The sequence below is a fragment of the Colossoma macropomum genome, unplaced genomic scaffold, assembly GCF_904425465.1.
Source record: "Colossoma macropomum unplaced genomic scaffold, Colossoma_macropomum, whole genome shotgun sequence".
Lineage (NCBI taxonomy): Eukaryota > Metazoa > Chordata > Actinopteri > Characiformes > Serrasalmidae > Colossoma > Colossoma macropomum.
This window is the reverse complement of record NW_023494804.1, coordinates 33,888,227-33,906,990: the sequence shown is the minus strand read 5'-3', so window position 1 is coordinate 33,906,990 and position 18,764 is coordinate 33,888,227. Positions and strand designations below refer to the sequence as shown.

Here is an 18,764-nt window from a genome sequence, read left to right as displayed (position 1 = left end):
TTAATGACAGATTCGAGTCACTTACCTACATGAATGTGAACCATCAAAAGATCAGATCTGAGCAAAAAAAAAATCCGAATCAAGCAGACTTGTAATGTGGACGTAGCCTTTGTTAGAAAGCTGGTAGGCATTAAAAGAATAAAAATTCTTTGAGCACCTTTATTTACACAGCGCAAACCAATCTGTGTAGTATGTACCGAAAACTCTGTAGACCTCACAACTTTTTAATGCAAAAAATATCGAATTAAATCAAACCTCAGAATTGAAAATTGTACCTAATATGAGTATCATTACACTCCTGAAACCTTACCCACTGTCATAAACCAAATTTGCGGTTGATTTCTTCTGTGCTTGACTGAAAATAGTGTTTTATTTAGAGATTTTGCGTTGCCATTGCTGTTCATGTTGTAAGACCTTGCTCTGTTGTTCTCTCTGTTTCAGTGTTTCAAACGATTTGAGCTTAAAAAGGCTGCACAGAATTGAAGTCCTGGAGCTCATCCTTAACACAATAGAAAGATGTGTATGTATTACATTTTTTCCTGAAATTGAAAATGTGTAGGTGGAGTACAGGACTGGAGTTGGAGGACTATGCAGACACTTTGTAGTCTGGTCAGTAAAGCTCATTCTGAGTATTTTTTCTCTTTATAGCTTGCAGATGCAGAAGCTGAGAGGAAAGCAAGGGAGCTGGTATTATTTAGCACCTCTTTTAAACTGGTAAGATTGCTTAATTGTAATATTGAGATTTTATTTCTAGTAGGGCTTGGCGATATGGCCAAAAATTTTTATCTCAATAAAAGTTTTCGTATCAGTCGATATCGATACATATCACGATAAATGTCAAATCATTATTTCTTTAAAGGCTGATTTTTGCTCCTGAGTGGTTAATTGTTGTTTTGAACTATCCTTTATGGTCAGAACGTGACAAACACTCACGAAACAGTGGAACATTTTACAGATCTGTCATGGGAGAGTGGGAGATCACTGCCATCACTCCTACCACATCCATGTCATCACTCCTACCACATCCATGTCAGAGCATATCACAGTATTCAAACACCAGCTAGCAGACGACTGGGTTTCTCTATTCTGTCATAGTAGTTTGAGCAGTGAACCACAATACATCTGACTCTCGCTGCAGTGTGACTCTCTAAACTAGACAATCAGCGCTTTTCGTCTTGTTTGATCTACAGTATCATCAATTCGCCACGTTGTGCGAGTGACAGAGCGCTGCTTCAAGTTAGCCAGCTGCTTAAAACAGCTAGCCTGGGAAGCTAGCATTCTCCCACTCTCCAATGCCTCACATACGGAATCCTCAGTTTACTTTCGTTTGTATCAGGGCTGTAACTTGCTTGAACCCACTTCTTTCTTTCACTTTTGTTGTTTAAGAACTGCTTTGTTGCACTAACAGTAAAATATGACTGAGTGCTGTAACAGTGCTGTAGTTGTGTTAAGCAGATGTGATTTAACGCTGCTAAAGCTTGTTAGGATGTTAGGAAATAGGTGAGTTCGCTGGCCAGTACAGTTACACTGCTCACTTAGGCCTTGTCCCATTTCTTCTTTTTACCCCTACCCCTTGTTTTCGAGTGTCACCCTAACCACTTGGAACTGAGTTACAAGGGGTAGTGGTTAAAAACTTGCCCTACGAAATGGGACAATCCTCAAATTAAAAAAAAAAACAAAAAAAAAAACACTGCTTCATTAAAAACGTACTAGCGCTGCTCTGTAGATGACCCGGCCCGTCTTCAGTGACAGCAGAGAAGGGTAAAGTTCAGCTCCTCACTGCTGGGCTTTAGTTACATTTAGGGCATCATATGCCTTCAAAGAGGGGGGCAATTATTTATAATCACCCACCACTGATATGAAGCTGAAGTCAGATATTCACCAGCTTCTCGTTCGAATTTTCCCGTTCCACCTTAAATGGAGCAGCAGTTACATTCTGGCGCTTCAGGCATCAGAACTGCTGGACTATTTAAGGTGGAACGGGAAAGTTAGCTAGCTAGCTACCAAGACATTAGCATGCTATTAGCGATTTTTTATGCTTGTTACGAAGAGAACGACCATAATACATTGAAACGACGTTAAACTAAGATAATACAGTGGTTATCATAATTTTTAACGGAGAAAATTCCCACATTTGTGGGTTTCTTTGGTCTCTTGTTCAGCCATCTTGCCGTTTTTTTCTTTTTTTCTCATAACACTTCGTTTGGAGTCTCTGAAAAACCTCTGTTTGGAGGGCCATGTAGCCCACACACTTTACTCTCCCCCTCTATCTCAACTAAAATCGGGACACCCTACCCCTAGACGTAAACACGCAAAACAGAGGGCTAAGGGCTAAGTGGTAGGGGCAAGGGGTGAAATGGGATTGGGCCTTGGTTATAGAGGAAAAAGGTTGCCGGTCGCTCCTCTCAAGCAGGGAATGTATAGCTCCACGTTTCAAACGTTGCCAAAGTATATTTGGCGACTCATTTTACTTGTCGCCCCCTCCCTCTCTAATCATGTTGAAAAACTCGGAAGTGCGCCCTCTCATGATGACAGCAGAATATTGTCGCTTTCCTTGCAGTAGAAAATGCCACCAGGGCTGTTGCTAGAACGTGGAAGTGTGAAAATGGTCTATTATATCAAACACTTCTTATATTTCTATCGTGGAAAGTTATATCGCGACAATCATCGTTATCATTTTATCGCCCAGCCCTAATTTCTAGCATTGAGATGTAGTGTCTTTTACTGTATGTGACTTGTTGGGCATGAGAAGACATTGCCGCAGTTGGAACAAAGCTCTCTATCTCTAAAGTAGAGCCTGTACCGGATAAGTGAAAGTTTGTGCTTTACTTTTATAGTACTTAAAAGAGCCCATATCATGGGAAACTTTATTTCGCTTGATTATTAATTTTATTATTATAAAAAGAGTTAGATGTAATATGTAAACATTTGTTAAAGCCTCAAAATTCAAAAAATGTGTGTTGTGCTGGTACGAGCGGCTCAGACCAGAGACGCCATAAATGAGGAGCCTGGTCATGGGTTAAAATATGAACAGGGATGCTCATAACACTCAAGATGGCGTCCATTTACAGAGAATGCCTCGCCCTTCAATAAAAAGAGCCAGGCAGGTTGCTGGTTATGCCGTTAGCAGAGCAGTGGTCACAGGACGCTGCCTACAGGACGCTGTTGGCTGGATGTTTTTGGTTGGTGGACTGTTCTCAGTCCAGCAGTGACACTGAGGTGTTTAAAAACTCCAGCAGCACTGCTGTGTCTGATCCACTCAGACCAGCGCAACACAGACTAACACACCACCACCACCACGTCAGTGTTACTGCAGTGCTGAGAATGATCCACCACCCAAATAATACCTGATCTGCGGTGGTCCTGACCACTGAAGAACAGGGTAAAAGGGGGCTAACAAAGTATGCAGAGAAACAGATGGACTACAGTCTGTAATTAGAACTACAAAGAACTCCTATATGGTCAGTGGAGCTGATAAAACGGACAGTGAGTGTAGAAACAAGAAGGTGCTCATAGTAAAGTGCTTGGAAAGTGTATTCCATGTACAGCAATTAGCTGCAAAATCAGCCTGTTTTGAGTTCATTGTTTTTGTGATGTCTTGAGAACCAACACGTTTATATTTATCCATATATATTAATATTTACACATGTCTAATCAGCCAGGGCTGTTTCAGTTCAATTAATGGGAATAATAAACTTCATGTATGCAGTGATGATTTGCTTTTATTGTTAACTATTATCATGAATGATTATGTACAGAACACATTTACTTCAGACATGCTTATTATTGTGTTTCTGTCTTGCTCACTGCCCATCTCTCTGTACCTGTCTCTGCAGCAAGAGGATTGTCTTGTGGATGCAGTGAAGTGGCTTGAGGAGTTTGGACCACCTGGCTTTAGCAGGAAACTTCTGGATCTTGGCGCAAAGTCAATACGCTATCATGTTCTGCAGTTCATCTTCATTGAGTGTAAGTCAAGTGCAGTTTAGGCTGGGAGTTGCCAGTTTATTATGCATCTTTACTTTGTATGTACGTTTATTGGCCATTTTATCAGAAACACGTTCCATATAGGTGCTATTTCTATGACCCATGTGCTGCAGTGATGGTCCCTTTCCACTGAAGGACAGGGTGGTTGACAAATTGTGCAGCAACAAATGAGTTACAGTCAGTAATTTTACACCGACGAAGAAGTAATGTGCTGTATACTGCAAAACACACTGTCCCATTTAGCTGAAATGGACGCTTCAGTTGCGTTTCAGTGAAAATGAAAATGCAACTATCCCTCAGTCACCTCGCGCTGTTAAGTCAGTTGCAGTCTGAGGTAGTCCAGTTTGTTACTGAAGGAGAGACATAAAAGATTAGCCAGACTGCTTGTTATTGTTCTGATTTACTGTTTTGCACAATAAAAATATTTCAGTTGTTAAATATGTTTCTTATTAAATGTGAAGGGACTTTTCAGAATAAACAGACATTGTGAACAAAAAATAGGCTTCTCTAAAGCATCAAAAATGGTTTTATTTGAAGAAAAAAGTATAAATGTATACCTAAAGTACAAAAGTGTCAACATACCAAAACCATCAGCAATTTTTAGATTACCGTGATATAAAATTTTGGCTACACTGACCACTGCTACTATAAAGTGCCTTTAATCTATAACTAATTGATAAAATGGATAATATGTGTGTGTTGGCACAAAGTAATAAACTGACAACTCTTTGTAAATTTTACCTCACCAGCCGGCCTTGGGGTGAGAGCATTAAGCCAGTGCAGTGGACGTAGAGTTGTCTCCTCTAGATGCTTTCAGCACTTAAGACCGTGTACAGTTGTATGTAAAAGTTTGAATATGCACGGTCAAATTACGAGTTTTATAAAAATAAGTTTATACTGTTTTTGCTAAGCAACACAGAAAAAATTACACATATATGTGTGTGTGTGTATGTATATATATGTGTATATGTATGTGTATATATGTGTATATATATAGTACCATAACTTTTACATAGACCATGTTTTTTCCCCCCTAGTATTTTAGATTCAGCAAAAAACAACAAACAAAACATTAACTGTGCATTAAAATGTGCATAAGTGTATTTTCTGTAGATGTGTAATTTTTACACTTAGAAAATCAACAAAACGTAATTTGACCACATTTTTGTGCATGACTGAATTTACAAATTTACAGTTAAAAACAATGATAACAATTCTGTAACAGGATCATAGTTTAATGACAGATTGATTATACTATAGTTATGTAATGGTTTGTTACATATTAGTAAATGTGATGTTGGAAACTAACACAAAGGTCTGATGTAAATTTCTAACATAAGTAATTTATTGACCTAGTGTGGCCAGGATACAGCTTGACCAGTGTGGAAAGGGTTCATTCCCCAGCCCAACATCAGTTCACTAATTTGCTGACTTCACTCCTTTATGCACTCAGCTGTTGCCTGGTGGAAACTGAATGAATGATAACTTATAGTTTTGATTTTTTTTTTTGTCTCCCGCCTGTCCACAGATGCTCGTTACGTTCAGGTGGTGTCATGCAGCAAAAAGAAGATGATAAGAGAGCTGTCAGTAGAGCCAGAGCCGTGGAGTTTACAGGTTGGAAGTCCAAGTTGATCAGTTCCTGATTAGGAGTTTGATAAGTGTTCAGTTAGCTCCTGTTTGCAAATACTAATTTCACAGGTGTTGTAATACCAGTTTGAGCTTTATCTTAAGGATTTACAGTGGCTAATCTGAGTAGTTCGGCTCTTCAATAAGTATCCAGCATTAAAAGCATGCATCAAAGAGAAGGGAAAAGTGTTGTTCAGTTTAATGTATAAATTGTATATAAACATATATTGTACACAGTTTCATTCTGCATACTTATTGGACCATTTCTTTTGGTGCATTTGTTATGAAATGTCCAAACACAAAATAAAGGGCGGCTGATGTTAAGAAATGCTATATAAAATAGGGAAGTTCCACTTCAAAACTGTCTGTTCAGTAGTGCTTGTTTCAAAGTTAGGGGCAGTACCCTTTGTTGAAATCAGTGTTTTACAACTTAGATCACTGATTAAAGTATAAAGTCTTCAGTATTCACTCTAACCCACATATCTTTTTTGTTTTCTCAGAAAAGTGAAGAAATGAAGAACAAAGGGAATGAACAGTTCCAAAAGAAAAAATATGATCTAGCAGTGAAGTGGTACACAAAGGCTATTAAATACCAGTAAGTTTTGAATTGTCTGAGTGAGTTTGAGTTCATGTATCTCAGCCTTATACATAAGATAAGATTTACAACTGCGTCTTGTTCATGTCGTAAATATAAACTTGCTCACTGTAAGCATATTCTTTGTTTCAGTACCAACAACCACCTTCTGTATGGTAACAGATCTCTCTGCTTTCTTCGATGTGAAAAATATCTGTAAGTTGATGTGAAAAAACTAATTCCTTTAAAGACCTGTAATGTGTATCTACTAAAAAAAATCCTTTTATCTTCAGATTTACTAACATTTTTTATCTCAGGGGGCAATTTGATCCCAGCAATTTAATCCTCCAGAAAATAATTATAATTAAAATTGCTACCCAGGTTTGTGTTACGTTTTTGTTGACTACCTAAATAGCCCTTTAAATAAAACATTACATACATCCACAATGCATTACGTGACGTGGCTCCCCGCTCAAGGGTCAGCTGTTCTGGCAACCCACACAGTCCGAACAAAGTCCCTGGGGCGAGTCCTGGCCAGCACAAGTGCCACAGGGTGCCTGTTCCATACCCCCAGTCCTCTCTCGGTACCGTGTCCTTGGGGCAGTGGCTCCTCGGCGTACTCCACTCCAGGTGTACCGATTTGCTCTGCAGCTGGTGGGCAGCTGAATGCCAGCTGTGTGAGCGTCCTGTCCATCAGTGAGCGGAGAGACTCCTCACTGCTTACAGAATCAAGTCTGGCGCTACTGGGGGTAACGACAGCAGCAGCCGCCCTTCTCTCCACCGCCTTCCGTTTTCTCCATTATATACTGCGTAGAAGATGCCAACAAGGGTATTGCTTTCCCTTTAGCCTCCAAATCTCCAGGAGCTTCTGTCTGGCCATCCACTGAGTGGAGTGGAGTTTAATTTGTATCCCACTTCTGACACCACTGTGGCGTCGCCGTAGAAGAAGAAATGAAAAACGTTATTTTGTTGTTTTGAACAGGCAGCAAGAAATGCTCAGTCCAGCGCTACTCCAACATGAAACAAAGGGAAGGGCTGACACGGGAGGGCACAACATACGGGGAGGGTAGACACTTTTAACCACTTGTTATACTACAGAGTCCACCCTCCCTGGACGCAGTGTACTCAAAGCAACACAACTACACTAGAAACAGCAACAACAGAACAGTGACTGTCATTTTCTTACCGGGAGCCACCTTGCATGCCCACACCTCCTGATCTCCTCATGGTAGCATAGCCTGTGGTTGACACCACAATATGTTTGCTCTTCCCTTGTGTTGTGTGAACTATATGTCCTTCCTGGAACTATATTTTCCTGCCTCCTGTTCTCCTAGGAATTATTTTTTACCCACCCCCATGTTGTGTGAACTTTCAGTGGTTCTCGCAGTATCACATGTGTGGTTATGTGAGGTTAGGGCCCAAAAGCAGAAGGCAGACGTTTTTTTTTGAAGATTATAAAATTGCATGTCATAGTGTCGCCAGTATCATCCAAAGCAAATGTGTGTAAAAACAGCCTGGGGTCAAAATGACCCCAACGAACACTGATGTGTACAAATTGTGAACAACATTGAAAATATATTATCATTTTAATTTTATGTTTTTCTGATTTAATGGAGACAACTGGGTAAAGTCATTAAATATGAAGCATTTATTTAGAAATGTTAAACACTGAATGGGGTTAAATTGATCCCAAAGATAATCGGAGGGTTAAACTGTTTTTCATAAATTTCAGGAAAGCGATGGGTGATGGCAAGAGAGCTATTATTCTGAAAAGAGACTGGGCAAAGGTAACCCTCTTCTGCTGTTCCACCCTGAGTCTGCAGCATGCAACCTTTCATGAACTTCTTTACTTTATTTTTGTGTTAATTTCTGTTTTTGTCAATTCCTCCATATATTTCAGGGCCATTATCGCTTCTGTGATGCTTTATTCTTTCTGGGAGCTAAAGAAAAAGCATTGGAAGCCAATATGTTAGCTCAGAACTTTTGCAGTGCTGATCCAGAAGGAATGAGAGACCTCCACCAGCAGTACAGCCGCTTTGTGACGGAGCCTTATGAAGTAAAAGGTAAGGGCAGAGCGAGAAGGCTGGGTAATTAAAGCAGTACTTCTGCCAAAAATGAAATGGCTCGCTTTTCCCAACTGTAATCAATCAGCCAAGACATGTTCGGTCTCTAAAGTTTATAGAAATAGCTAACAAGTAATTGAAGTTTATAGCCACCAATTACCATTAGCAAACGACATGCCTAAATTACTACACTTGACAAACCATATTGAGTTGTTAAACAGTCTCAAATGGCATGCCTAGGTGGTTAGCGTGAGCTGAGGGACAGCTTAATAACATATAACAAAGTATAGTATTCATAGACTATACACTCTGCTGACAACCATACCATTTGTATTTTTTGTATCTGATAAATATCGACGGCCAATCTAAAATAAGCAGGATCTTGTTCAGTTGTGAAAAATACTGCAAGTTTAAGGTTGCCTTTATTTCAAGTTGTTATTAAAATAGCACAGAACCTGGTGTGGGCGATAAAAGCCATCTAAGCAATTTGCCATCAGTTGCTGTTTTAAGGCCAGGTTCCTAAGACTTAGGCCCAGTCCCATTTCTTCTTTTCACCCCTGCCCCTTGTTTTCGAGTGTCACCCTAACCCCTTGGAACGGAGTTACAAAGGGTAGTGGTTGAAATCTTGCCCTACGAAATGGGACAATCCTCAAATTAAAAAAAACAAAAAAACATTGCTTCATTAACAGCTACTAGCGGTGCTCTGTAGGCGACCCGGCCTGTCTTCAGTGATAGCAGAGGAGGGAAAAGTTCAGCTCCTCACTGCTGGGCTTTAGTTACATTTAGGGCATCATGTGCTTTCAAAGAGGGGGGCAATTATTTATTATCACCCACTGAAGCTGAAGTCAGCTATTCTTGTTTGAATTTTCCCGTTCCACCTTAAATGGTGCAGCAGTTACATTCTGGCGTTTCAGGCGTCAGAACTGCTGGACTATTTAAGGTGGAACGGGAAGGTTAGCTAGCTAGCTACCGAGACATTAGCATGCTATTAGCGATTTTTTATGCTTGTTATGACGAAAACGACCATAATACGTTGAAACGACTCTAAACTAAGATAATACAGTGGTTATCATAATTTTTAACGGAGAAAATTCTCACATTTGTGGGTTTCTTTGGTCTCGTGCTCAGCCGTCTTGCCGGTTTTTCTTTTTTTTTCATAGCACTCTGTTTGGAGCCTCTGAAAAACTTCAGTTTGGAGGGCCATGTAGCCCCAACACTTCGCCCCACCCCTGTATCTGAACAACAATCAGGACACCCTACCCCTAGACATGAACACGCAAAGCAGAGGGCTAAGGGCTAAGTGGTAGGGGCAAGGGGTGAAATGGGATTGGGCCTTAGACTTATATAGCTTGGGTGACATTTACCAGAGATAGCATGTATGATGATAGGTTCAGAAAGTCCCTACTGCTGACCTCAGGTATATCTATATCTGCAAACAAGTATCTGACTTGTTTAAAATGACCTGGTGTTCTCGCTGTCCTCAAGTTGAACTTGGGTAGTCTACTACTGCATTTTCTGTTCTTGAACTGCGTGCGAGTTTGTGTGCAAAGCGTGTGTGCTTGTTCCACTTTGCAAGACCCCGATGTCGATAGCCTGTCACATGCAACCCATTTCCTATCGCACTCTTTCAGTATCTAAGCCAGATTATTCAGTTCCTGTCCTGGGCAGCAGGTGATTTCCCTGTTGAGATACACCTGATTCAATGTGTGCATAATTGCCAACTTTATTTGGTATGTTTGAGCATGGAAATCACCAGTTTTCTTCTCCAGGGCCACTGTTAAATACCCCTACCCTATAGTTTCTATTCTGTGTGTGATGATGTCATTCAGCCAGAGGTTACATTCTGTGCTCATATGTTTTGAGTTTGTCAAAATGAAAACTGACGCGTAAACGCAGCATCAAATTTATTGGGAATGAAATAACAGGTAGGCCAGTCTTGGACTCCTTTAATGTGAAACAGACGCTTAATTGAAAACTACACATAGCCTATTAAAATGTGCAGTGTTTCTGGTGTTCATTTTCATATGTAAAATTCATTTCAAATTGTTGTGCTTCATAACGACTAATATGCGAATGTGAGATCTGCCACAGCTCACATTACAGGCAGTAAAGTTGCCAGCTGTCTTTTCAACTCCTCCCTAAATCTACTACATGGCTCCTGCAGCTGAATTGAAACAATCCTGTTATTTGTCACCAGTTGGCCCCAGTCTTACATTTTGAAGCTGGAATGCAATGACAAGCTGGGAAAAAATGTATAGGAATAGTGCACTGAAAATTCAAATTTACAGTTTTCTCCTTACCCCCAGAAGTAGCTGAGTTGCCAAGCCAAGGTTGGTGAAAGGCCATATCATACAAAACTAAATTTTCCTCGTTATTTATAAAATGAAATGTACCATGTAAACACTAACTTTCAAATCATACCAGTCATTCCCAGCCTGAATATTCCACTATGCTGCAAAAACAAACCGCTTTGAAGTCACTGTTTCTGTGATTTCATGAAAACCAACATTTTCCATATATCCTCCTGTTCAGCATACATAAGTTTAGCTCCATCCCTCCCCACTAAAACTATGCTTTTTGAATGAGGCACGGTACATTTTCACCCAATCAGAACAGCGCTCATTTTAATATATCAGTCTTAACATAGTAACAAAAGCAGCGGCTGTTTAATTCTAAGGGATTAAAAGGAGGTTGGAAAATGTTCAGGTAAAAGTGAATTATGACTGTTCTTGGTACATAAAACCACACAAGCAATATAAATGAGCCTCGGGAAGAAAAAACATAACACAAGAAGTTTGTAGGATATGAGCCCTTTAATTAGTTTGCACTGAAGCTACAGTGCAAAAACAGCTAGACTTAAATATTAGCTTTGTGGTTCCAGTGCAAACCTAAAAAAGCAAACTTCACACACCAGTCTTGTTCTTGCTAATTGACTACATTTGAAGTTAGTGGAAAATTGTGCTCATTTGATTTTTAGTGCACCATTACTTGAAGGAGACACCAGAGAATTTGTCGGGATGAGGTTTGCCACTCCTGAACGAGGGCGCTCCAGAGCGAGTCCTAAGTGAAAGGGTTAGTATGGAGCATTTGAGCAAAATCATAGTTTGTACATTCTAAAATGTTTTTATATAGAAGAATGCATTGAATTCAGTGTTATTTCAGTATATAAACCATTTTAACACCTCTGTTATATTTTTGAGTGCTTTTTAACTCCAGTTATAGGACTGTATAATGGTATTGTATGTACGGTCATGATGTCAGTAAGTGGGTAAGCTCTGCTCACCAACCACTCAGTAATAGCAGTAGCAGTAATGCTAGCCAATCAGCACTCAGTAACAGTAATGTCAACCAATCAGCAATCAGTAGCAGTGATGTTAGAGTCCTGCTGCCCAAAACACGTTTGCTGTAGAAAAAGGGAAACATACAGGTAAGTTTTCATTGCACTTTTTAAAGACGTATATCCTTCTACTTTCCAGAATTAAAGGAAGGTGAAGAACAAATGGTTAGAAACTATTTTTAATTTCGTTTTTTGCCATTTAGCTCCATTAACCTACATTCATTTAGGACTCTCTGCATTTTCAGTCATGTTTTAGATTCAACTGAAGAAATATGAAGTGGCCAGGCCCCCCTTAAATTGGCTGTGGTGGCAAAGCCTTAAGGCCAATTTATAGTCCAGTCGACAAATGTCAAAAAACGACTAACAAAAAAAGAAATGTGGTGGACAGATGTTGCAGTGCCAACGACAAAATGTTTGCATAGAAGTAGTTTCTGTGTAGTTTCTATTAAAAAAAACCTGTATGAAAGCACAGCTACAGAAGCAACAGTTGCAATGCTGCAACCAGAAATAGTAGTAAAATCAGAAATTAGGACTTTGCACTCTGTTTAGCTTTTTTGCCGCCTGTTTTCAGCTGCACTTCATGTTATCCTGCCACATATCACACTGCGCAAATTTTGGCAGGCTCAGGAGCTTTTTGAATCGATTTCAATGAGATGCACTTGTTTTCACGCGCGTTTCACTTCTCCGTCACTCAGGGTTGCCAGATTTGCGGTTTTCCAAAAAATTCCGGTTAGTCTGAAAGTGCAGTGCGGGGGAAATTACAATCGCAGGTGCGTTTTCTGCTTGGACTATTTTTAAAGTAATTGCAGTTGTGGGGAAAAATGTTTGAAAATGAAAACAAATCGTCTTATAAATGTATATTGATCCTAGTTCTGAAAAGCTGGCAACCTGTTCTGCTTCTGACAGCACCGAATCAGCAAGAAAGTAAACACAGCCGCACACCATGACCACGGCAACAGTTCAGAACGTAGAACTTTGAGTTTCTGTCCAATCAGAGTGAGCAACAGCGTCTGCGCCCTTTCCAAATTTTTGTTGTACGCGACAAGGTCTGCGACCGACTACCAGACACAAATTTTGTCTATTTTACGACATTTTCGTCAAGTGACGCTTGTCGTCTGAACTATGAATTGGCCTTTAACCCCCCCTCTCCCACACACTGAGTTTTTCTTGCGCACTATCATGCATCTCATTGAAATCGATTCAAAAAGCACCAGAACCTGTCAAAAACGCGCAGTGTAATATGTGGCGGGATAACGTGAAGAAGCACAGCTGAATCGTCGCTGCAGAACCAAAAGTCCAGGGGGTACAGCTGGATCTGATCCAACTCCTCCCACGTCGTGTTTTAATTGGTCTGAACTAGAGTGAAGCTGATAAAAAAAAAAAACAATAAAGTGGCTTATCAGGGTATATAACATTTAATATGATTTCAGGTATATTGAGTCATTTTTATTAGACTTATGGAAATGTGTGGCAGTGATACCAAATCCTTTTAAATGTAAAAAAAAGTCAGTATAAAGATTTTTTTTTTTTATTATGAATGTGGGTTATTTTGACCTCATGTATGACCTTGTGTCATATGTACATTCTAGTGTTTAAAAACATTCAGCGTTTTCAACTAGGACTTGTCTATCATAAGTACGCTTGAGGCGTAGACCTACAGAACGGACTTTGTACCAGAAAGTGAAAAAGCTTTTCGAGTTTTGACGAATGAGTGTGAACATCATGAATCATGAGTGATTATAAAGGCTGTATTGTGGCATTCAGGACGGAGCGACATCGAGAAAAAAAAAAACCAAAAACACCAGCAACACCCGCGGGTTTCCCACAGATAAAAACGTGACAGGGTAGACCAATGAAATAAGTCGTAGGTGGAAAACGTAATCGACACATACTAGTTTGAAAAGAAGACGTGGGCGGAGTTGGATCAGGTCTGGCTCCACCCCTTTGGACTCGTGGTCCTGCAGCGAATGATGGTTGCCAGCAAAGCTAAACACAGTGCAAAGTCCTAATTTCTGATTTTACTACTATTTACAGAAGAGGTCTTTATGATTTACAGTTCTGAGAAATTCCAGTCGGTTGCATTTACACATTACAGTCTCCGCCCACAGAGAGAAGGTGGAGTACTACAGTAAGTGAGGAGTGACTTGGACGATAAAGTAGTTCCAAGTTAATGATTGGTATATTTATTCACTTCACGAAACAAATTACATTTCTTATTCAAACTATGTCCTGTGAATCAAGTGTGTGATTTACATTTGAAATTTGCCGATGGGGCTGGGATATTAACCAGCTCCCTCCACTGAGAGCTGCGTTAGCCCTGAAGGTCTAGCTCAAAAAAATGAGCAAATTCAGGACGCTAAACATGCCTTGGCTTCTCGACTTCATTTGGGGTAAGGTTGACATTGAGCTAGTTGAATTTTTGGCCGAATCAACCTTTTAAATATAGCTCAAAATTGTCTTACTAACCCGTGACCTGCGCCGGGTAGTTAGACAGGAGCTGTGCCGTTGGCGCACTAACGGAGGTGAATTGGAAAACCATTCATTACTTAATTATACATGTGTTTCTCTTGGTATATCTGTTCAGTTTATCTTTTTTGTTTCAAAGCTGAAGGAAAACCAAAGAAAACGGAGACAAAGAAAGGATTCAGTAAAAGGTATTCTTTCTCTATTAACTCCTTTTCTGTTGTGTTAAAATGATAAAGGCCGTTTGTTTTGCTAATGTTTGATTTCTGACACTCAGACATGAAGGGGCATGTGGACTCGATTCGTCAGTCCAACACGTAAATCCTCAGAAAGACGCTGAGGTAGCGCTTGGATCTTGTACTGAGGAGAACAAGGTGAGGATCCATCTGTCACTTTCACATTTGACAAGGAGTTTGCAAGACAACCACACAACTTCCTCATTGCTATCTTCGAGTTTATTATTAGAGTTGAGGGTATTTGCATCGTGTACAACATGGGCTTAAATGGCATTAGTGAGAATTTTAGTAAAGCATTCATGGAAGACATTTTGCCACAAAAACAATGCTAAGCATAGTCATAAAAGCAGTTATGTGACAAAACTAATAAATATATAGAATACTTGGTCATTTTAGCAAAGTCTGTGACTCAGTGATTTACATAAGACCCTGGTACTAGAGCTCTGCCACTCTGGAGACAGAGTGTATCAGGCCCTAATACTCAGATTACCCTGAAGGCTTTCATTACCTTGGAGAATCAAACACACCTGATCCAGGTAATGAAGGCCTTCAGAAGCATCTGAATATTGAAGCCAGTTTTGCTGGATCTGAACTCTCCAGGATCAGGATTGGGGACTGGAAACTGTGTGTTTTTAATGCTCCAAGAAAGTGGTGCCCAAAACCTGGTCTTGGGGAGTTAAGGTCAGACAACTTCTTTTTTTTTCTTTGTTTTCTTTTCTGATTATTTTCCAAAAATAAACTATTTTAAATGAAAATGTATGTTAAATGAGTGATGAGATTTGATTCTGGAAGTAAATTAGTTGTGTTCTTGTGTACCAGAAAGCAGAAGAAAGGATGGAGCAGCAGGAACCCTCAGGTGAGTTGTGGTCGCCTCAGTGTAAAAATTTTATTTAGAGTCCCTTGTGTACATGTGTGTAGGCATGTTCAGGTAGGTAGGTAGATAGATCTCCAATTTTATCAATATTTATTTTTCTACTTCATTTCAACACACCAGCTGTCCTTTTAGGTTGCGTGAAAATTTCATGATGAGTGGATAGAAATGCTCCAAAATCCCTTAGAATAAAATTTTACATTGACTTACATTGAAAGGTAAGAGTGTTTTTTGCCTCCTCCTGTAAAGTTACTATTTTGGAGATGCTTGTTTTTCTTTGGACAGTGATGAGATATATATATATATATATATATATATATATATATATATATATATATATATATATATATATATATATACACACATACACATGCACAGGACCACTCTATTAGACACGCCTATGCAGTTGGTCCATCTTATAGGTGTAAAGTCTGAGGCAATAGCTCATCTGTTAGCTCATCTGCACAGTTTGTATTGGTCATCCTCTGAGAATGATCCACCAACCAAATAATCCCTGCTCTGTGGGGGTCCTGTGCGTTGAAGAACGGGGTAAAAGGGGGCTAACAAAGTATGCAGATAAACAGATTAACTACAGTCTGTAATTATAGATCTACAAAGTAGACCTGTTTGGTGTGTATCAGGTGGACCAAAGAGTTTAGATACATGAACCTGAACTTAACGATGTGGTCTGTGTGTTTTTGTGTATACACCGATCAGGCATAACATTATGACCAGAGATGCAAACACTGGCACAACTATATAGAAGAAACAGGTTATGTATTTTAACGCAAGATCAAGCTACATCGATCAGGCATAACATTAATGACCACCTCCTTGTTTCTACGCTCATTGTCCATTTTATCAGCTCCACTTACTATGTAGGTGCACTTTGTAGTTCTACAGTTACAGACTGTAGTCCATCTGTTTCTCTGCATACTTTGTTAGCCCCCTTTTACCCTGTTCTTCAGTGGTCAGGACCCCCATGGACCCTCACAGAGCAGGTATTATTTGGGTGGTGGATCATTCTCAGCACTGCAGTAACACTGATGTGGTGGTGGTGTGTTAGTGTGTGTTGCTGCTGGAGTTTTTAAACACCTCACTTGTCACTGCTGGACTGAGAATAGTCCACCAACCAAAAATATCCAGCCAACAGCGTCCTCTGACCACTGATGAAGGACTAGAGGACCACCAACACAAACTGTGCAGCTCCAGATGAGCTATCATCTCTGACTTTACATCTACAAGGTGGACTGACAAGGTAGGAGTGTCTAATAGAGTGGACAGTGAGTTAACACAGTGTTTAAAAACTCCAGCAGCACTGCTGTGTCTGATCCGCTCGTACCAGCACAACACACACTAACACACCACCACCACGTCAGTGTTACTGCAGTGCTGAGAATGATCCACCACCCAAATAGTACCTGCTCTGTGAGGGTCCATGGGGGTCCTGACCACTGAAGAACAGGGTAAAAGGGGGCTAACAAAGTATGCAGAGAAACAGATGGACTACAGTCTGTAACTGTAGAACTACAAAGTGCACCTATATAGTAAGTGGAGCTGATAAAATGGACAATGAGCGTAGAAACAAGGAGGTGGTCATCATGCTCAAACTGTGTGTGTGTATGTATACCACATATATTGTTGTTGGAAACAACAGGAGAAGGAAAAAACATACTTTTACTGTCGTTTTGGGTTGTTCCTTTTGGTTCATTCTTCATGAAATTTACACACAATGTAAAAGGCAACAGGCATTTTGAAATTATGACAAAAACTAAAAAAAAAATATATATGTATATGTAAGGAAGGTTTAAATCAAATTGAGCTTGAATCGTGCTCCTGTGTGTAATAAAAATATATGCAAATCTGTGTGGTTTAAGCTCACTGTGTGCTCTCTATAGTCTTAATGTCTTTATTTCCTTGTCATCATTTAATAAAAACCCCTGCCTGACAGATGACGCTGTTGCATGAACTCTTCCAGAAACAAACTAGAAACGTCCTGACACTGAAAGGTCTGCCCTGGGCCGCACAATGATAGCCTGATGCCCTCATAATTGCCTTGATGATTGTTTGTTTAGATGTGGCAGAATTTGAATCAAGTGCTAAAGTTCAAAAACCCGGAGTCCATTAAACCGCTCCTGCTGACTCTGTTTATCTCTGATTCGGGCTCTTGTACAACAACAACAACAACAAAAAACACTCGTTTAGTGAAGTTGTTCAAACTTTGTTCGGCTGCGATTAAGGGAAGCTTCGCCGACCCACCTTGTCGTTTTGATGACGACAAACGTTCCTGAAACACGGAACTGTTCGAGCATAAACTCGCACTGAGATCTGCTGGTGGGTCGGTTAGTCGGGGCGCAGCTGCGGGAAACGTGAGGTAATTCTTATAATCGTCGTTTTGTCTGATTGTGAGCTGCTGCGTTATCTTCGCAGAGATTAGCGAGTTTTCTAGGTCTTTTTTTTTTACTCGGACAGTCGAGAGCGGCTGAGGACGTCGCGCCTTTTTGTGGAAAGATCTGTTGACATGTTTTTTTTTTGTTTTCCCTGGGCCTTTGTTCACAGAGCTGTGAACGTGCTGGTCTAGAATCAGTTTTCGTGACCTTGACCGTGGTAAACACGGAGGAGTCTGATCGCAGATCAGTCCTCCCACTCAGGGGCTGCTCTGTGAATACCGGCCCAGCCAGGTTAGCTGCGCTTCAGGTCCTGCGAGTTTGAGCATAGTTATGAGGGAGTGGTGTCTCAGCGCAGAACCTCTCAGACAGCTCAGTCCCCAGATGTTTAATCCTGTGTTTCACATGTTCTCTGTGCTTTCAGGGAAACCCAGAAACACCGAGGAGAACTTAGAAGCCCCAAACGACGTGAAAAGGTAAGTTAAGCTGAGGTCTGTTTCTCACTACCGTCAGATTTCTCAGAAAACCAGCGCGGCGTTGACGATAAACATTTCGGAATAGCACTTCTTTATCTGACTGTATAATCTCGTCAGAAGAGAAGTAAGAAAGGAGAACAGTGTTTATCCAGCAGAACGAAGGCTGCTTTCCAGGGTGCCAGGACTTTGTTTCCGTTTCTAACAAGTGAAAGTGTCAGCAGTGTTAGCAGGATGTGAACTAGAGCGCCGAGTGCAGTCGGTGTAAACTTTCAACACCTGTTACCAGTTTGGTCTTTTACCTCAGTTTAAACCGTATTTTAGCTCAGAACACGTTAGTTTTACTGCTTGCAGCCGTTTTCTCTGCTCACTGTTCTTCTTTAGTTAGTTTCACTTTTGTTTCAGTCTGCTGGGCTCTGAGTGTTCAGGTGTTTGGTGTGTCAGAGATGGTTGGTGTCCTGTCTCTGTCTTACGTTCTCAAACACTTTACATTCGTTCTCAAAGACTTTACATTCGTTTTCAGGTTCATGGCAAAAAAAATAAAAATAGTCTGAATCATAATCACGTATAACTCATTCATTCACCTTTAGCGTCAGCTATATAGAGTGTGTGTGTATTAAAATAATTTTACATAATTTTATAAATAGTTTATATAGCACTTTTGATGCAGGTAGCAGGTTAAGGTGCTTTACAGACAGGTGGTAAAGCTTAACAGTAACACAAATTATTAGTATTAATTTGGAATCATAT

At 40.2% G+C, this 18,764-nt stretch overlaps 1 protein-coding gene across 1 annotated transcript in view; it reads left to right on the top strand.

The window, feature by feature from the left end:
• The window catches only part of ttc3 (tetratricopeptide repeat domain 3), a 60,217-nt gene that overhangs the window by 12,343 nt on the left and 29,110 nt on the right, over positions 1–18,764 (top strand). Inside the window, exons 5-16 of the mRNA XM_036594775.1 lie at positions 442–520; positions 649–714; positions 3,837–3,966; positions 5,513–5,598; positions 6,111–6,205; positions 6,338–6,400; positions 7,917–7,971; positions 8,085–8,247; positions 14,190–14,238; positions 14,325–14,421; positions 15,103–15,139; positions 17,966–18,017. Of these exons, the coding sequence (XP_036450668.1) occupies positions 442–520; positions 649–714; positions 3,837–3,966; positions 5,513–5,598; positions 6,111–6,205; positions 6,338–6,400; positions 7,917–7,971; positions 8,085–8,247; positions 14,190–14,238; positions 14,325–14,421; positions 15,103–15,139; positions 17,966–18,017 (972 nt within the window). The remainder of the gene's footprint in view (positions 1–441; positions 521–648; positions 715–3,836; positions 3,967–5,512; positions 5,599–6,110; positions 6,206–6,337; positions 6,401–7,916; positions 7,972–8,084; positions 8,248–14,189; positions 14,239–14,324; positions 14,422–15,102; positions 15,140–17,965; positions 18,018–18,764) is intronic.